The sequence below is a fragment of the Phoenix dactylifera genome, unplaced genomic scaffold, assembly GCF_009389715.1.
Source record: "Phoenix dactylifera cultivar Barhee BC4 unplaced genomic scaffold, palm_55x_up_171113_PBpolish2nd_filt_p 001029F, whole genome shotgun sequence".
Taxonomy (NCBI): Eukaryota; Viridiplantae; Streptophyta; class Magnoliopsida; order Arecales; family Arecaceae; genus Phoenix; species Phoenix dactylifera.
The window spans coordinates 103,518-121,660 of NW_024068382.1; the positions used below are offsets into that span (position 1 = coordinate 103,518).

Here is an 18,143-nt window from a genome sequence, read left to right on the forward strand (position 1 = left end):
CGAGCAATCACTGTTCCGCCCATCGATGAGTTGCACGACTCCTCTTCCTGCCCTTTCACCGCCCCCCCTGCCGCCACCTCCTCCTCCAGCAGATCGATCCATCGCCGCTCCGACGACTCGTAGATTGAGAAGCACCAGATCCCCTGTCGAACCCCAAGTCTCGGATCCCATGCTGCCTCTCAAGCACGATCGCATCCCTTCGATCACCCAAACAATCTCTGCGACAAACTCAAACTTAATGAAACCCTCCACCAAGGTCCACCGATCCTCCCAGCGCCAAATAACGATTCCTCTCAGCAAGAAAGAAGAAAGAAGACCCTATTCAAATGGGTCGGGTCGGGTCGGATCAGAATTTAGTAAATTCAGACTCAATCTAAAAAATAGAATAAGTCCAATTTTAAAACTCGACCTAGCCCCACTGGTCTTTTAAACCAAGTGGGATTAGGTCTAAGCAGGTCAGGCTCGATCAGATCACGGTCATCCCGACCCACTTACAACTTTAGCTAGCATGCACATAAAAAGAAACAACTTGCGTCAAAACAATTGAAATACAGTACACTTGACTCCAAATATATATATATATATATATATATATATATATATATATATATATATATATATATATATATATATATATATGTTACAGTATTGCAATAAAAAATAAGCTAAAACCTGGAAGTCGACGAAATCAACACCATTTTCAATCCTGTGACACATAAAATAAGGGGCAAAAAAAGCAGAACCCAAGGCAACCTAACCAACAACCCCTTTCAAAATTATTAAACCAACCCATGTTGTTCCGTCAACTAAATGAGCTCTAGATAAGACTAGAAACGCGACACCGTGTGGTGGACTCACACGGCACAGCTACGTTTTCCCAACCGTTAAATTTTTTCCGCTGGCTTCTTCCCCCACGGGAGATCTGCCCCTAACCGACAAAAATAGCAGCTTTTTGCAGAGAGCGAAGGTGCCCCTTGTCTTCCACCATAATTACCGAACTACCACCCCCCCGGCGCCTTTCACGAGGCCGAGCCCCGTCGCAGAGGAGCGGCAGAATCTCCGGAAACCCAACCCCACACGCTTCCTCTCGCGGCCAAACACTATGTCCCTCCTTTTGCCCCATCTCTTGGACATTTTTTACCATCCTGCCACTCTACCCTTGGCTCCATTCCCTTCTGGGCCCTGGTTTCTAAAACCAGGGTTAGCGTCAGTCTCCCCTTCTCTCCCGCTCTCTTCGTTAGGGTTAAGAGTTTTTGGGAGAGCACTTTCTTGCGCTGCATTGTGGCTGGTGAGTGCTTTGTTTTCCTTTTCTTGTTGTCTTTTGATCTTTGTTTCCGTTTCTGGTTGCATTGAAGGGATTCTTGGGTGGTTGTTATGGCAGGTTTTTTTGACTTTGGGTGCTTTTGGGGGCTTTTGGGGGATTTTGGTATTCTTTTTCAGATTTTTTTTCCTGCTTTCATTAGGTGGGAAATTTGGAGAAGTACAGTCCTTTTTCTTACGTTGCTATTCTTTCGCTTTGTAAGATAATTTCCGCAGTGTTTTGGGATTTTTTTTGCTATACTTCTTTATTTAAATATTGTGCTGAATCCTCCTTTATTCTATTTCCATTACTGGGAGTTAGCTTCATCTACTTTGAGTGTCTCAGATTTCATGTTAGATTGAAATTTTATTTTGTTTGTGTCTCATATAGTCAAAGCAGCTGAACTTTCTAAACTCATAGGTGCTGGAAAACCTGAAGGATATTAGCGGGCATTACTATCGTGGTGAAACATACAACTTACTAATTCTGTATTCTAATAAATTTTTCATGCAATGATTGTATTTTTTTGTAAATTTTTCCTCTCAGTATTTGATAGTGGCATGGAAAATAGATTCTTAGTCTGATGAAGTAGTTATTGAAGTTGTTTAAGGAAACTTCAGCTTCTAATAATTACTGTTTGCTTATTTTGCTCAGGCATCTAATTTTGGAGAATTTTCAAAGATGGGCTCACTGCAACCTGCCTTGTGTTGTTTGATCCTTATAGGGAAGGAAGGAGAATCAAAGTAATATAGGACATATGCTATGAATATGTAAAGAACTGAGAGCATTACAAGATGTCTGAGGCAAGGCGGCATTCCGTAGACATCCCTCTTTCAAAAACTCTAGTGGCACTCAAAAGAGTTCGGTCGCTAAGGGATCCAGCGACCATTTCTATGAGCAAGTTTGCAACAGTTGTAGACAATATACACTGGCAAACAAATCCTTGCAGTGGTGCAGCTCTAGACGTAAACAATTGTGATAAACAACTTATAGTTCATTCTGGTAACTGTCATTTGAAAGAAGAAATTGAGGATCATGGAAGTAATCCTGAGTTGGATCATGGCTCGAGAATACCCAGAAACAGAAGTGCTGCTTCCAAAAAATCTTCTATAGTCAAAATTAGAGGCTTAGATCCGAAAAGAACCAAGCTAATTCACAAAACTCGTCGAGACCGACCACTTAAATCACAGAATTCTACATGGGTACAACATTCTGCAAACCATGTGGAAGAGGAAGTGGATTCGTATCGGGAACCAGACTGGGAATTGACCAAGAGGGTCAATGCAACAGTAGTAAAGAAGTCTCATCATGGCAATTTGAGGAAGTCATCCACTGCATTGAGCTGTGTAGGAAGTCCATGCATGTCTTTGAGTGAACCACGGACAAATGCTTCGAGACATAGCACCTTGGGGCGTACGACTGAGGACACCCAAATCAAATACAATGATGTCGTCGATTCAAATTTCAGTGGGTGTGGAATCAGTTACTGCTGGTCAGGAACACCAAAATACAGGGACCGGAATTTTTCTTCTGAAAGTGAAGATCAGGAACAACCTTTGCTATCTGCTGAAGGGACAGAGACAGCTTACAGAGATGCTGCTCCCTGTCCAGCGAGCCCAAGAAGTTTGAGCCAGAAATTTAGACCAAGATCCTTCAACGAGCTAGTTGGGCTGAGTGTGGTTGCTCAATCTCTTTTGCACGCCATATCAAAGGGAAAGGTGGCTCCTATATATCTGTTTCATGGTCCTCGTGGTACAGGTAAGACATCAACTGCAAGGATTTTTGCAGCTGCTTTGAACTGCCTTTCTTTTGAGGATCAAAAGCCATGCGGATTCTGCCGCGAATGCATTTTTGTACTCTCTGGAAGGTCTAGGGATGTCAAAGAGCTGGATGCTGTGAAAATTAATCATATAGCTAGGGTTAAAGCTCTTGTGAAGAGTGCATCTCTTGTTCCCCTTTCCTCGCGCTTTAAGGTCTTCATAATTGATGAATGCCAGTCCCTAAGAGGGGAGGCATGGGCTGCCATTTTGAAAAGTCTTGATGAACTTCCTCGAAATACTGTATATGTCATGATTACTTCTGACCTGGATGAGCTGCCATGTAATTCCATATCACGCTGCCAAAGGTTTCACTTTCCAAAGATAAAGGATGTCGATATGGTCTGCAGGTTGCAGAAAATTTGTATAGAAGAAAGATTAGAGTTTGAGAAGGATGCATTGTGCTTCATTGCTTCAAAATCTAATGGTTCCCTTCGCGATGCAGAGACGATGCTTGATCAGCTTAGCTTGCTCGGGAAGAAAATCACAGTATCTCTTGCATATGAGCTCGTGAGTAATAATCATTAATTTCCATGCTTACTGGCTGTCTTGGTTATCTTTGGTTGCAGTTGCCATGTATATTACATGTCTTCTGCAAGTACTCAGAAAGAAGTGTTGTATTACATTTGTTTCTAATGCTTCTGTGCAGATAGGAGTTGTTTCTGATGATGAGTTGCTCGATTTGCTAGATCTAGCACTGTCTTCAGACACTGCTAATACAGTTAGACGGGCAAGAGAGCTTATGAGTTCGAGGGTTGATCCTCTGCAGTTAGTATCACAGCTTGCAAATCTTATTATGGATATTCTTGCTGGAAGAAGCCAATCAGGATTTTCTGAAGTTGGCAGGGACTTTATTGGAAGACACGCTTGTATGTGTCCTGGCCCACTGGCCGTTACTTATAAACTGTTGGTTTAGTGATTTTGATTCTAAAGGTTTGCTGTGTTATCTGTGCTGTCAACTCGAAACATCCATTTCTTGTTTCCCAAGGGTCTAGTCCTATTATTATACTTATCTCTTTCAGCTCATTCTCTTATCATTAAATGGAGAGTCTGATAGTATCTTACTTAGACCCTAGGTATTGTTATGATGCCAAACCACAGATTGCAGTCAGTCACATCTTATTTAAGCCATACTGCAATCATTTTATTCTAGTCATCCATTGAATGCCATTTGATACCTATTAAATAGTAATTTTTACGTTATTGAGTTTTATTTAAAACTGAAAACTGCATTTCTTACATCTACAACTGATCCTTCTAATCAGTAAGACAGGAATAAAAGGCCAAATAATTATCATTAAACATACAACACAATAAAATCATTTTATACTCCTAAATTAGATTCCTGAAAGAATATAATGATAAAGTTATAGTATTCATTGTTGTTTATCTTTTTTTGGGTAAGAAATTGCTGCGCATCTTTTCAAAATACTAAATTCAATGGACGCGTTTGTTGGAAACATGATGTGAAATCATGTGTAGTGCCCATGTTGCTTATTTCTTGGCATGTTATTTTAAGTAGCATCAGTAATGTTACTTTCATATATACATGCGCACACACACACACACATATGTACGTATGCACGCACGCATGTACGTATGCACGCACGCATGTATGTATATAAAACCACACTTGGCTACACTCAAGTAGATCTCCACTTAGATTCGGGCAGGTATAGATTGGATGATGGGGGTCTCACATTGATGATCCAAGCCGTCATAAGTGATCTACCACCGTTAATTGCTTACATACCAAAAATCATGCGATTCGGAAACCTCTAGCCTATGCATCAAGTAGTCAAAAAATCGGACAATTTAAATTACATTAAATTATATGTGTGTGTTTTTTTAATCAATTGACATATGCTAGGAATCTTCAAGTCACATAATTTGTCATTTGTAAGTAGTTTAAAGGTAGTAGATCACATCCAGTGGTTTGGATCATCAATGTAGGATCTCCATTGTCCAATGTAGACATGAACGGATTTGAGTGGAGACTCACTCAAGTATAATCAAGTTCAGCTCTCTCCCTCTCTCTCTTTATATATATGTATATTCATTTATTTATTGATAGGCATATATTTTTTTAAAACTGTAGATGATTTTGGATAGATTTTTAATTAAGGATGTAAATGATTTGAACCTTTCTATTTGTTCTCTGGTATAAAATTCAAGTTTTTATATAAAAAAAATTAATTTAAAAGCCATTATATGTGCATTTTTTTTTTATTCAGTAAAATCATTATTCTAGGACCTCTTAAGTAATGGTAAGATTTCTGACAGCTTTTTTGCGAAGTTAAGGTTCAATAACTTCAGTTTTAGTTTTGGCTTCAATAGAACAGATTTGGTTGTCTTAGCTCCAATTCTGTTAGTTTAGGTTGAAAATCATTAAAAAATAAAAAAAATTCAGTTAGTGGTTTTGCATCAATAAAGCCCTAATGATACTTCATAACATATAATGTCAAGAAATGTGAGCACATTACTTTTTTTATTGTTTGATATCAATCTAACACATGGCAATCCAGATGTCAAGGAGATTTGACTATTAGGATAAGGAAAACTGTATCTAAAGATTTTCCTTCTAAATCTCTTTAGAAGGTATTGTAGCAATGCATCTAATCTTTTCAAAACTTGCAAAAGCTTTATTTAAACTAGATACAGTGGTTTCTTGCATTAGGAAAGGATAAATGGCTGAATGGAAAAAAGAGGCATAAAAGGCTCATGCAAACACTGGACTAGGACGCATCAATTGCTAGCCTTACTTTTTGTCTAATTTTGGCCTAAGCTGAAACATTTTGGTTTTGATTTTGCAATTTATGTAAAATTTTAGAGCATTGTTTCTGTAAAAACATTTTAGTTTTTTTTTCTGACTTTTCTATTCTTTTTATATCTTGTATTATCCTAGCTTTGGCACATGATTTAGCCCATATTCTATGAGTGTCTTATCAACTAAGGAAATGACTCATTTCAGCCATTTGATGACCCATTCAAACATGTAAGAAGCTGATCAATCTACTCATCTGCCTGATAAGTGCAAAATATTCACTTTTGGGCATTGTTGGCATCATGACCAAATTGCTCCAACCATAGGCACATTTTTAAACACTTAAAGCATACAATTGGTGTCCGCATTATATCTAGCAGTGTTTGGATGATGTTCTTGGAGACCAGAGGTTTAAAAATTACCAAATTGTTTAAAGGTTGAGGGCAAATTGACTGATTTGAAGGTTGCAGGAACTCCTTTCTTTGTCAAAGCCATCAAAAGAACTTCTCCAACATGAGGAATAATTATCCTCCATTCTTCAGTGAAGGCACCTATGAAGTTTCATGTAAATTGAAAGCCTAATGCTGATTCTAATTAAGATCACTGAAGAATATTTTCATCGTTTCACCATTTGATCAATCCTCATGAACCGAGGTCATGGTAAACTTATAAAAGAATAGGCAATCAAGACTTTTTGCCCTGCCTAATAAGTCTATTGACTTTGTTGAAAATGCAAATGACCATATTCTCCTTGCCCTCACCTGCAGCATGTTCTCAACAAAATACATAGAGGACTTTGCCATGGGTATTAAAACAATTTTCAACTAATTGAAAGCATGAAAAGTCTATCGGCTTTGCTGAGCTTGCAAGAGGACTTTTTTTTTTTTTTTGCTTTTTCATTATTTGGATTTGTCATGTGAGGACCCGTGCGGGCATATGTTTTGTTCCACATCGGCTATGCATTTGGGTAGAGATTAGGTACTTATATAGGGTCAAGAAATCCAAATAACACCTTTCAGTCAGCTTTTTGGATTAGGTCCTAGGTTATTAACATAGTATTGGAGCAGAAACAATCTATGGCCTATGTGGACTAGGGGACACTGTAGTATGAGCTAATTTGGACTAACCATGAGCTGATCGTGGTATTTGTAACTAGATTTATAATACTTATGATTGGATTTAGGTGGGTTTGGACTCGTAGCCTAGCAAGGATGCCGGGGCTTAAATAGGAGGAGCATGTGAGGACCTATGTAGGCGCTTGTTTTTTCCCACATTGGCAATACACTGGATAGATCTTGGGTACTGATACAAAGCCAAGGAATCTAAATAACATCTTCTGGCTAGCTTTTCTGGATGAGGCACTAGATTGTTAAAACAACCAATTGTTAAAACAACCATGTCAATGGGAGGAATTCTAGTTTTTATCTCTCATTGACACCATTTCTAGCCTTTTGAGAGCTTTGGTAGTCTATCAACTTCACTAGGCCCATCATGGTATATTTTGTCCTTTGTCATAGGTGCTTTACCCTCACATCCCTCATGATCCTCACCGTAATTTTTGACATAGGAAGCTTAGGAAGTACATTATCTACGAGAGATTGTTACATGACTGTTCCATCTTTTCACTATTTGAGTCCTCTTCGCAACAACCAAGGCCATGAGGCACCTAAGGACTGGATGCAAGCCCCCTACCTCTTTCAATGAGCTTCAACATTAATTTAGCCTTGCTAGAAGACATTTTCATTATGTCTCTGTATGAGTTTTATTCATAAAGTCACCCAATAAATGCCATGAGGAAATCAAAGGAGAAACAGTCAGCTCCTTCCAGTGAGTGTTAGTACAATTTGCAATCCTTTGGATGCTTTGGAAGTGTATCAAATTCACTAAGCACATCAAAAGACATTTTTCATCAATTGACATAGTTAGTCTTTGCCTATATAGGAGAAGATCTTGTCTTAAGACACTTCAACTTCATCACTTTAACATCATCAAGGGATCTTGCTGGGCTTCTTTGCCATAAACTTTTTGAAATGATGTCATTTAGTTCAATGATCGGCTTCTGGTCAACCCATGGCTGAAAGATAATTATAAACCTGAAGACTTTGTAAGGAACATGAAAACTCCATTCTACTTATTAATAAGTGAATTGCTTTTACTGACAACCTTTTCGCCCAAATTATCATGATAATCCTATTGTCCTTAACTATTTAGCATGACAGATAATGCTGATTACTTATCATCATCATGTGATGAAGAAAGCCATGATCTATGGCAACATATACATAACCACAACAATGGCCTCCATGGGAATAAGCACCTTAGGCCATGATCACTTACTTTAAGGACCTAATGACTTTCACTCAATTGCGAAGACTTGAAGAAGAATGTACTTGACTCCTGAGGATGCTTGATGAACAAGCACTGAAAATGAAGGTCTTTGGTCTTAGGGCTTAGGAACCCAAATATTAGGGAGGGGACGAAAAAGCAAATCCCATTTCTCCACTTCTTGTTTAGCTGATTTTCATGCTCTGCAGTGTTTTAGGGGGCTGCGGTTTGCATTAGTCAAGGGACCGCAAGCACAAATGCAGCATATTGGCACATGTGCTGTTGGTGTTTTTCTAAAATATCTAGAGAATAAATAAAATACATGAACATATAATAATAACAAATAATAACAAAAACCTTTTATAAGAACGACAGCTAACATTTAGTACTTATTACTACTAGTTAGTGCAGTATTTATATCAATTATTAAAAATACCCTTAATGGGTTCCATCCAAATCCATCTTGATTGTATGGGCAAACATGATAATGGACTGCATGCTGGGTATGCAGTGCAGTCAGAGGACTGCATCTCCATATGCACCACTTAAAATGCTAATGCTGTGTGTAAAAGATATGGAGTGAGTCAATAGAAGGATGTTGGAAGAAGAATGGAGATTCTAGGATTGGATATCGAGTTTATAGCATAGTGAAAAACATGGGTGTTGGTTGATACCACCAATCAACCGCATGGCATGTATTATAACATTATTTATGCAGGGCTATCTTTGAGCCATTTGTTTTTTGTTCTTTTCTTCCCTCAAGGCAAGCCTCAATGCTGAAATAATATGAGAATTTGTGTATATATTTCATGCTATCCACCCAAAGGACAGTTGGATTGGGGCACGCTTGACCTGGCCTGAAGGATCATGATTTTGGACCTGAACCCAATCCATTAATTGATTAGGTTTTTTTTTTTTGGGGGGGGGGGGTCATAGAAATGATTTTAGACCTAGCAGGTTATTTAGTTTTCATGAGGGTCAAGTATTAGCAGGACTCGACCCAAAATGTTCAAGTTTGCCGGGGGTTGGTGGGGTTGGGTTTGCAGTTTGAGGCACGCATCTAGCTGTTCTTTTATAGCTAAAATATAATAACTGACAAATAAATATAAAATTACTAATAAATAAATAAAACTAAAAACAACCAACTTAAACTTGAACTTTCATTCAAAATCTTTTAATTTTATCCAAGTAATTGATCATTCTTAAGTTTACAAACTATGATTTTTTAATATATTCATATTAGTAGAGGCCAATCTAAATGAGAATCCACCAAAAAGAACAATGAAATATGAATGTTTAAACATAATTAAGTGAAAATTGATGAGAAAAGATATAGTTGTTGAGATGAAAAAGGGGAATTAGTTTAAATGACAATTCATTCAAGGAATTGCGAAAGATATTTAGAGTGAAGGAGGAGGTTTATATGATTCAAGTTCTTAGGTTGGGCTGGATTGTGCCCATTTTTTGTCGACCCAATTTGACCTAGATGACATATGGCCGGGTTGGGCCGGGTTGAAAATTACATGATCTAGACCCATTGGACCTTAGATTGGGTCTAATTTTTGAACCTGAGCCAACCCATAGGTCTTCAAATACAGATCGGGTTGGGACTTGGTTTGGTTATAGGTTACTCGGCCCATTTGCAGCCGTAATTATATGTTACATAAATCAAGCTGATGTAGGACATTCGAGGAAAGAGACCTTATTAGGGTTTGGGATAAGGTAGAAATATATATCTTGCAAGAATTTCAAGTTTTAAGATATGAGTTTTCCATAAAACTGAACTAAAAAGGTTATGTTTTAAAAGTAAATAGGTAATGGATGATTACTATCTAACCTAGCCTTCTAGGGTTTAAATTGGGTTTTTAAGGATTTATGCCAAGGTTTGCCATACCGGTCAGTACCGGTGCATACCTACTGTACCATACCGGTATTGAATTGGTACATGATACGGAGGAGCATATCTACACTTGATACGCCGAACTGAGTACCATATCGAGCATACCGACATTGTAATAAGATGGTACTTGTACGGGGTCGAGTATCGAGATGGTAAATTTTGGTTTATGGAATTAAATTATTGAAAAAAATGCTTGTTGGAATGTCCTGGAAAAGAATCTGCGATGTATATGTTATGAAATATCTTTGTGACATAAAATGATATTTTATATGAACAATAAGAGACGAGGTGGATTATTAGTAGAAGGAAAAATAAAAAGGAGAGAAGGAAAAAGGTAGAGGGAAGAGGAAGGAGAGCATCGAACTTACCCCGAGATCTAGGAATCACATCTAGTCTTTGAAGTTCTCATACCTCCATTGTAGAATTACACCACAAAAGTAAATACCAAATGAAACATCCCTTAGACACAATTCAACTCAACTAAGTCTTAATCCCAAACTAGTTGGGGTTGGCTACATAAATCTTTTTCCTCCATTCAGCTCTATTTAGGGCACTCTTTTTGAAATTGTAGCGATGTCGGGTCCTTCCTTATACTTGATCCTATGTGATTTTTAGTCTACTGCTACCTCTCTTTCCTTCTTCATGTATCAAATCAATCCTTCATGCCATTGCATCCCTTAGTCTACATTGTACATGTCCAAACCATCTAAGTTGTCATTCCCCCAATTTATCCTCTATTGGTATTATCACTACTTTTGTACAAATGACTTCATTTCTTGTTCTATCTTTTTTTGTGTTGTCTCACATTCATCTCAACATTCTCATTTTGATCACACTCATCTTGTGCACGTGTTTTAACTATCTAACATTTTGTATCATAAAGCATAGCTAGTCCGTATAGCTATCCTATAATATTTTCTCTTCAACTTGGTAGGTATCCTGCGATCATATATTATCTTAATTGTACTCTATTTTAACCACCCTAACACTAATTTTATCACGATTATTCTCTCCCTGCTCTCGTAATATCTACAATCCCATTATATAAGCTCTTACATACAGCAACTCCTACTCCATAAAGAAAATATCCCTTACATTAGTCAATTGTCCAACTCTGTTCCATAAAACATTAAGGCCCTTACATATAACAAAGAAAACACCTAATAGCACTTTTTGATTCGCTGGTGATTGTTCATAGTTAGTGTAGTGTGAGCAGTATTATGTGAATAGTACCATGAACAATGCTGTGACCAAAAATTGGGCCTATCAAGTTGTTACATGACATCTATGATCACTTAGTCTAAGTCTTTGGTTCAAAGTAACCCACATATAACCAGAAAAACAAAAAGAATATATATAGAAATTTGACTACTATAAGTAAATCTATAGAAACCATAGTTTCAAATACTGCTGAAATGAGACAAGGTCTGGGACACCAAAACACAGTGGAACAAGACAGGGCGGTGCCAGAGGAGGAGGAGGCAGCGGCGTGGTGATGGAGGAGGCAGAGATGGAGGAGGGGGAATAGGCTCCATTCATGGTAGTTTATGGTGGTTTACAGCCACTCCCCCATTGCCTTGCACGGCCGGGCCAACTGGGGAAGGCAATTGCTGTGCATGCACGAGAGAGAGGGAAATTTTAGGGGTCCGAGCATCCGAAGGAGGAGATGGGGAGTTAGGGTTCCTCCCCCTCTGCTTAATTGAGAGGACGGATTATCTTCAATTGGCATATTCTAGGCTTTAAAGCCTATTTCTGGGCTTTAATGGCCCATTTTACCCTTCATAGACCCACCACATTCAACCTGTGTCTGCCCCGAGTGTCCCAAGTGTTCAATTGAAATATTGGCACACCCTCGTACCAAGGTGTTTAAAACCCTGAAACCAGTTTGGATCATAATGCAATTTTGTATCTCCATTATGAGCTTTGTAAGGGTCTTATGTTAGGAAGGGTAAACATGAATGAAATTTCGGCTTCTAGTGCATTCAGTCCGCTAAATTTTCCTTTTTTTTGGTGGGTATTTTTTTTTGGTGGGTCTAAATTTTCCTTTTGACTCCTTTATAGTTTGAACTCTTTTTAATAGGACTTATAGTACTGAACTCCTCTGTGGTGCTGCATGTCAAAACTGAGTTTCTTATTTCTTGCAATTTCCATCGCAACAACCATGTCAGCTTTCTTCTGGAACTACACATTTGCAATCTCCTGAGCATGCACACATTCATGTGGATTATATCTGTTTCATATATCTTTAGCGTTTAGTGTTCTACATATCTTTGCATAAATCCTTGGAAATTGGTTCTTATACAGAGTACTGATTTTTATGTAGTTGCTGAGATTGGCATGCAGAAACTGAGGCATGCATTAAAAGTTCTGTCTGAAACTGAGAAACAATTGAGGGCATCAAAAAATCAGTCCACATGGCTTACGGTTGCTCTTTTGCAGTTCAACACTGGAGAATCTTCTCCTCTAATGGAAATTAATGATTCACAGGCGTATGCGAGAATAACATACATGAGAGGTAAGAGGTAAAATTTAGAGCATATTTACCTCTAGGGGAAAAAATTCTTTGTAATACTCACTGTTCGACTCCCAGAAACTAGCCATTTTTTGTGAGCACCAAATCTCTGAACTCTGAGATTCTCAAATTTTGGAAATGAAGGTGGCTCGGTTATATTTCTAATGATAACATATATTATGCAATATTATTTGTGGAACGCAGATGACAAGGTATCAAGCATATCTTCACCAAGGGGGAGTTTAAAGAGCTCTGCTTGTTACACGTGCAACTACAACAAGTCAAATTGTTCAGAGAGACATTGCAGCAGAAAAAAACTGGAAAACATCTGGAAGGAAGCCTTAATAAAATGCCAATCAAACTCATTAAAAAACTTCTTACATAAAGAAGGGTACTTATCAGCAGTCTATGTCAATGAAGGTGATTCCACTACAATATATGGCAACTTACTGCTTTGTATCTTAAATACTTGCATTGATATTACCTCATTTGTTCTGCTGACCATGCGGCTGGTTAGTTAAGCTAGGGCATAGGACAAGCCATAGGTTCATCATTGATGCTGGCTGGTTCAATTCAGAATTCCATGCTGTAGTGTAATTTTTTGAGTTATTTACTGTACATAACAATAGTTGAAACAACTAAGATGCCCTATGGTTGAAGGTTCAATAGGTGCTTTCATCACATTGAGAAGATGAACATGTTTTTAATAGTCAAAGTGCTATAAATCTTGCAAGGATTCCAATGCCAGGGCTAGCACACATCAACATTTAGTATACTGAGTTGAGAGAGGTTGCTGATGAGGAAAATGGCATGATTCAATTACAGAATTCTCTTAAACAAATGTTGTAATGGACATGAGGAATTTATAGTGATACTGAACAAATTTTGGCGATAGCCTATTCTTGGCAAGTCTTTGTTAAAGACCTGGTGATAAAGGTGATGATATGAGAGAGAGTCATGGAGTACCTTTTGTGCACCAGCAGAAAGGACTAAATAAGAAATAAATTGAGTTGATAGGATGTTTTCTCACACAATTTGAGAGACTCTTTTCTTCTTTTTAGGGTCCACATGTTTCCTATGGTTTTGTGTTTGATCTAATGCGACGGTTGATTTCCTGATTTTGATTTTTCCTCTTGAAATAGATGTTATGGGATGTCTTCTGAAGGGTTTGTGTTTACATCTTGACAGGCTTCTGCTAGAGTTTCAAGAGAGCTTTCTTTTCAGGGTTTAGTGCATGATTGCTCTTGTCTTTAGATTAATAGGAGTACTCTGAGGTACTTATGATAGGAAGAAGAATAATTACACTGAAGACTCTCTCTCTCTCTCATATCTATAGGATTTTGTTCCAATGATGTAAAATTCACTTCTCTTCTTTTACTTTTTACTCTTTGATTACCTGTGTTCTCTTATTTGGCTTTGCATCTTGTGGTAGGTTTGCCATTAGAAAGTTATGTACGGTTGCTTTATGGTTCAGCACAATACTAGAATATGAAATTCCCATTTTACACGTAGCATAGACAATATCCCCTCATTTATAATGCCTCTCCACAATTTGATTATGCGGGGAATATGTAAAACATAGAGTTGTCTAGGATTTCAAAGTAATACCAAAATTAATGATTTTTTAATCCCTAAGAGAAACTGCGAAGAATAATGACCATTTAAAATTAACTATTGATAATCTGTTGCTACTTGAAGAGCAAATTTTTCTGGAAGGTTCACCAATATGGGTTTGACTAGTCTGATCTATTATTGGACTCTTTGCATTTACTTTTAGGTTCCGATGGCTGTTATGGCTGAGCTTTTGTGGCTAATGCTGGTATCCTCTGTAAGTTTTGTTACATATTGTCAAATTCCATTTCATTATTAATTTCTAAATCATAACCTGCAAAATGGTGAAAATGGAAGATCGGTTGCTTGACTTTCCACTGGGTATAGTCTGCTTTACTACTTTACTATCATCTTTGCATTGCTCCTAAGATTATTTTGTAACGCTTGTCTTGCATATCATCTATATAGCTCTCTGGCATTATTGCATTACAGAGCAAAGATGTAATGTGGTTTGAAGTTTTGCATTTCTTTTGAGGATGTTTAACCTATTAGAATGTTTCAGTATGTTTAAGCGTTTGCTTTCTTGAAATTTTTTTCTTGGTAAGAAGGCTATAGTTTGTAACATCTTCAAAATTTCAGGTCTAGCAATTGCTGAAGTTGAATTCTGTCATCCTGATCATGTATCCAGGGCAGAAAAATCACAGAACCTAATTGCAAATCTACTTCAGCATGTTCTGGGTTGCAATGTAGATATTAGAGTCAAACTCGTCCCATCATCCATGAGAAGGGATGCCAAATGGAAGAAGCTATCATTTAGTTTGCTGAGCTGTTCTGGTAGGAAGAAAGAAAATTCAGATTCAACAGTATCAGAAGATGAAAATGAAACATCTGCAGGAAGAGAGACATCTTTCAAAGTTTATTTATCTCATCATGGGCAGCAGTTGCCACCTCAGCAGTTTGATTCTAAATCAGTGCGTGACTTTCATGACACAAAAGCAGTCACCATTAGAAATGCTGAAGGGAATGCTCAAAGCATTGAAACTACGGCATCTGATAGATCTGTACTAGATGACCTGTCAAAAAGATGCAAGTTAGAATCTGACTTATCAACGGAAGTAGGTGAAGATGTTCCATATGTTAGCATTCAAGAACCTGAAACTCAGCCGAGCTGTTTTTCACGGACATTGAAACTTCAAAGAAAGTTATTTTCATCTAATGGTTCTCATACAATCTGTTTAAGGGTCCAACCACACAACAAACTGGAATTGTCTGTTCCCAAGAGGGGAGCATCTGAAACATATTTCTGCGCATATGATCCTTACAATTTACGTTCTAGATCAAATTCGCAAGTCACCTGCAGTTCTGGTGAAGATAATCTGTAAGTGATCTGATAATTTTTGTTGTATTTTTCAAGGAAGTATTTATATCAATATTTTTTGATATATTGAAAAATTGTATGTCTTGTGAACTACATAAATTCCACCATTACAGTAAGTCCATCAAGCAGTTCTTTTTGGTTCATATCAAATTATGACTCCTCAAATGACAAATGTAATTTAAGTTGAATTCACAAGCATCCTCCAATTTTGGGGGAGAAATATGGTGAGTGGAATGAAGCATCTTGTCATAATGTTGTAATGTTGTGAGTGCTTTCTTGCATTGCATCTCTAGGCAGATCCATGTGCCATGAGCTTTATAAATTCCACCTATACTGTAAGTTAATAAGCAAGTGCTTAATGGTTAACAAAAGTTTTTGAAATTTTTTTTGGAATCCATTGTTATGCAGCTAACACCATTAGTTCAGAAGTCCCTGGATTAGTAAATGAATCAATGCAACAGCACATTTTTCTTAACATTTGTTATGTTTGTTTAAGGTAGCATATTTGCACTTTTCTTTATTTTTATCCACACATATATAACGAGATAAATTGAACTCTATATATAGGTATTCCATTGTTAGCAAAATGATTGCGTGCCAGGTCACAGCTCCATGGTTAGTGTAAAATTTTTGTTCTGACTTTATATATCCTAACTTGGTTCCAACAATAATTTCATCTTAATGAAACACCTATCTAGTTATAACTATTCTCTGCTATTTAAAGTAGGCATCATGTGTATACATTGACAACTCAAATGATTATTTCTGTATTTGTTTCACTTTTTTATGTCGCTTAAAATTTATCTATGCACCTGTGGATGCATTGTGCTTGTAGCAACTATTCCTTTTGTCCATGGTGTTATTTATAAGATATTTGTTGCATGTACATGGTTGAGGGAGTAGTATCAGTTTTTCTGAAATGTCATTTGAAAATTCTCTCTCTCTGCAGAGCAAGTGAAGATTCAAGGTTTAGCTCAAAGTTACTTTGTTGGAGGACTCCCAAGGCTTTCCATTAGAAAGGTAGTTCATGTTTCTTTTTTGAACTATTTAAATAAATTTAGAGAGCTCGTGTTGTTTTAAAGAGGGACGCTAAACTGCAAACACCATGTTCTCTGACATGAGAAAATGCTTTGATGATGCTCACAGAAAAACCCCATACTTCCCCTTCTGGGAAAAACAATGTTCTGACACACGGGGACCACCAAATGCATGGTATTTACTTCCAAAAAGAAATAATTAGGAGGGTTGTCTTCCCCTAGTGTTGTCATCATAGCATTTCCATTCTGAGACCCTTCGGGATCATGATAAAATCGATGTCTGGCATAATAGAGGTCCAGCTAAGTCAGTGCAAGACGGTACACTTGTCTGTAGGCCAAGCATGGATCTCTTTTAGTATCTGACTATAATAAGTTCCTGCTGAGAATACCGTTTCATGAACCATCATGAGACATTGGTATGGAGGTTTATCATCAATAACTGTGTATATTTGTTTTCAGGGTAATGTAATCTACTAATGTTTGCTGATGCATGTCTCCATTCAGGTTTTTTAATGCGGAATTGACGCCAGGAAGCATGGATTGAAAATTGTAGTGCAACTAGGGTAAGTTGGGATTGCATTGTTCTTACAGCCATGGCAGCAAAAATAGCATCACTGAGGATTTTGGTTGAGTATATTTTATCTTGCAAGGACTCCTACAGATCAGTCATGGTACATTGGAGGAGGTGCATCTTTAGGAGTTGCATCCAATTTTGTTTCATCATTTTTTGAGGCACACTTAAGATTTCTACGTGAAACTTGAGAGCTATTTTGAATGATGACTCCCCTGACGAGCTTTTTCTCAAGGAATTGCAGTAGTGTGTGGATGATCCAAGAAGCGTGAGTATGCTATTCTGTAGTTCCATGCTTCCCAGAGCAAAAGAATACCTGGTTTTTAGGTATTTCAACAGGCAGGAAATCTGTAAAGCCATTAGCTAAGAGAAATTGCATTTTCAGGGCTTAGATCATCTTGTTTAGTTTATTTGTTGGTTTATGGACGTTATTATAGATGAACTCCTAATTGGTTGCATGGACCGCGACTGTTATGTATAGTACTTCTTACAGGAGCTTATCATCTGCTACATTTTCATTCATACTGTGTGATTGTGATCTTTATGTGAATTAGAATGCCACCGAGTATGCTATTCTGTAGTTCCATGCTTCCCAGGGCAAAAGAATACCTGGTTTTTTGGTATTTCAACAGGCAGGAAATCTGTAAAGCCATTAGCTAAGAGAAACTGCATTTTGAGGGCTTAGACCATCTTGTTTAGTTTATTTGTTGGTTTATGGACGTTATTATAGATGAACTCCTAATTGGTTGCATGGACTGCGACTGTTTTGTATAGTACTTCTTACATGAGCTTATCATCTGCTACATTTTCATTCATATTGTGTGATTGTGATCTTTATGGGAATTAGAATGCCTCCGAGTATGCTATTCTGTAGTTCCATGCTTTTTTTTTTGCTAAAGCTGTAGTTCCATGCTTCCCAGAGCAAAAGAATACCTGTTTTTTTTAGGTATTTCAACAGGCAGGAAATCTGTGAAGCCATTAGCTAAGA

The 18,143-nt window shown here is 37.6% G+C and overlaps 1 protein-coding gene across 3 annotated transcripts; it reads left to right on the forward strand.

The window, feature by feature from the left end:
- The first annotated feature begins 992 nt into the window (after positions 1 to 992).
- Positions 993 to 17,739, forward strand: LOC103711591 (protein STICHEL-like 2). Of its 3 annotated transcripts, XM_039121272.1 has the most exons (9): positions 993 to 1,288; positions 1,691 to 1,763; positions 1,955 to 3,627; positions 3,767 to 3,986; positions 12,430 to 12,621; positions 12,823 to 13,038; positions 14,809 to 15,547; positions 16,497 to 16,567; positions 17,089 to 17,739. In XM_039121272.1, the coding sequence occupies exons 3-8, from the start codon at positions 2,095 to 2,097 to the stop codon at positions 16,561 to 16,563; spliced, it is 2,967 nt and encodes a 988-aa protein (XP_038977200.1). In that variant the 5' UTR covers positions 993 to 1,288; positions 1,691 to 1,763; positions 1,955 to 2,094; the 3' UTR covers positions 16,564 to 16,567; positions 17,089 to 17,739. The 3 variants fall into 3 exon arrangements, with proteins under 3 accessions (XP_038977200.1, XP_038977201.1, XP_008796024.1); XM_039121273.1 differs by lacking the exon at positions 1,691 to 1,763 and having other exon boundaries at positions 2,025 to 3,627; XM_008797802.4 differs by lacking the exon at positions 1,691 to 1,763 and having other exon boundaries at positions 994 to 1,288.
- The last annotated feature ends 404 nt before the right edge of the window (positions 17,740 to 18,143 follow it).

Excerpts from the sequence above, each read along its gene's own strand:
- LOC103711591 (XM_039121272.1), top strand. The coding sequence starts at position 2,095 with ATGTCTGAGGCAAGGCGGCATTCCGTAGACATCCCTCTTTCAAAAACT. Across the intron at positions 3,628-3,766 it reads TATCTCTTGCATATGAGCTC|ATAGGAGTTGTTTCTGATGA; the intron begins GTGAGTAATAAT and ends GCTTCTGTGCAG. Across the intron at positions 12,622-12,822 it reads GAGAATAACATACATGAGAG|ATGACAAGGTATCAAGCATA; the intron begins GTAAGAGGTAAA and ends TGTGGAACGCAG.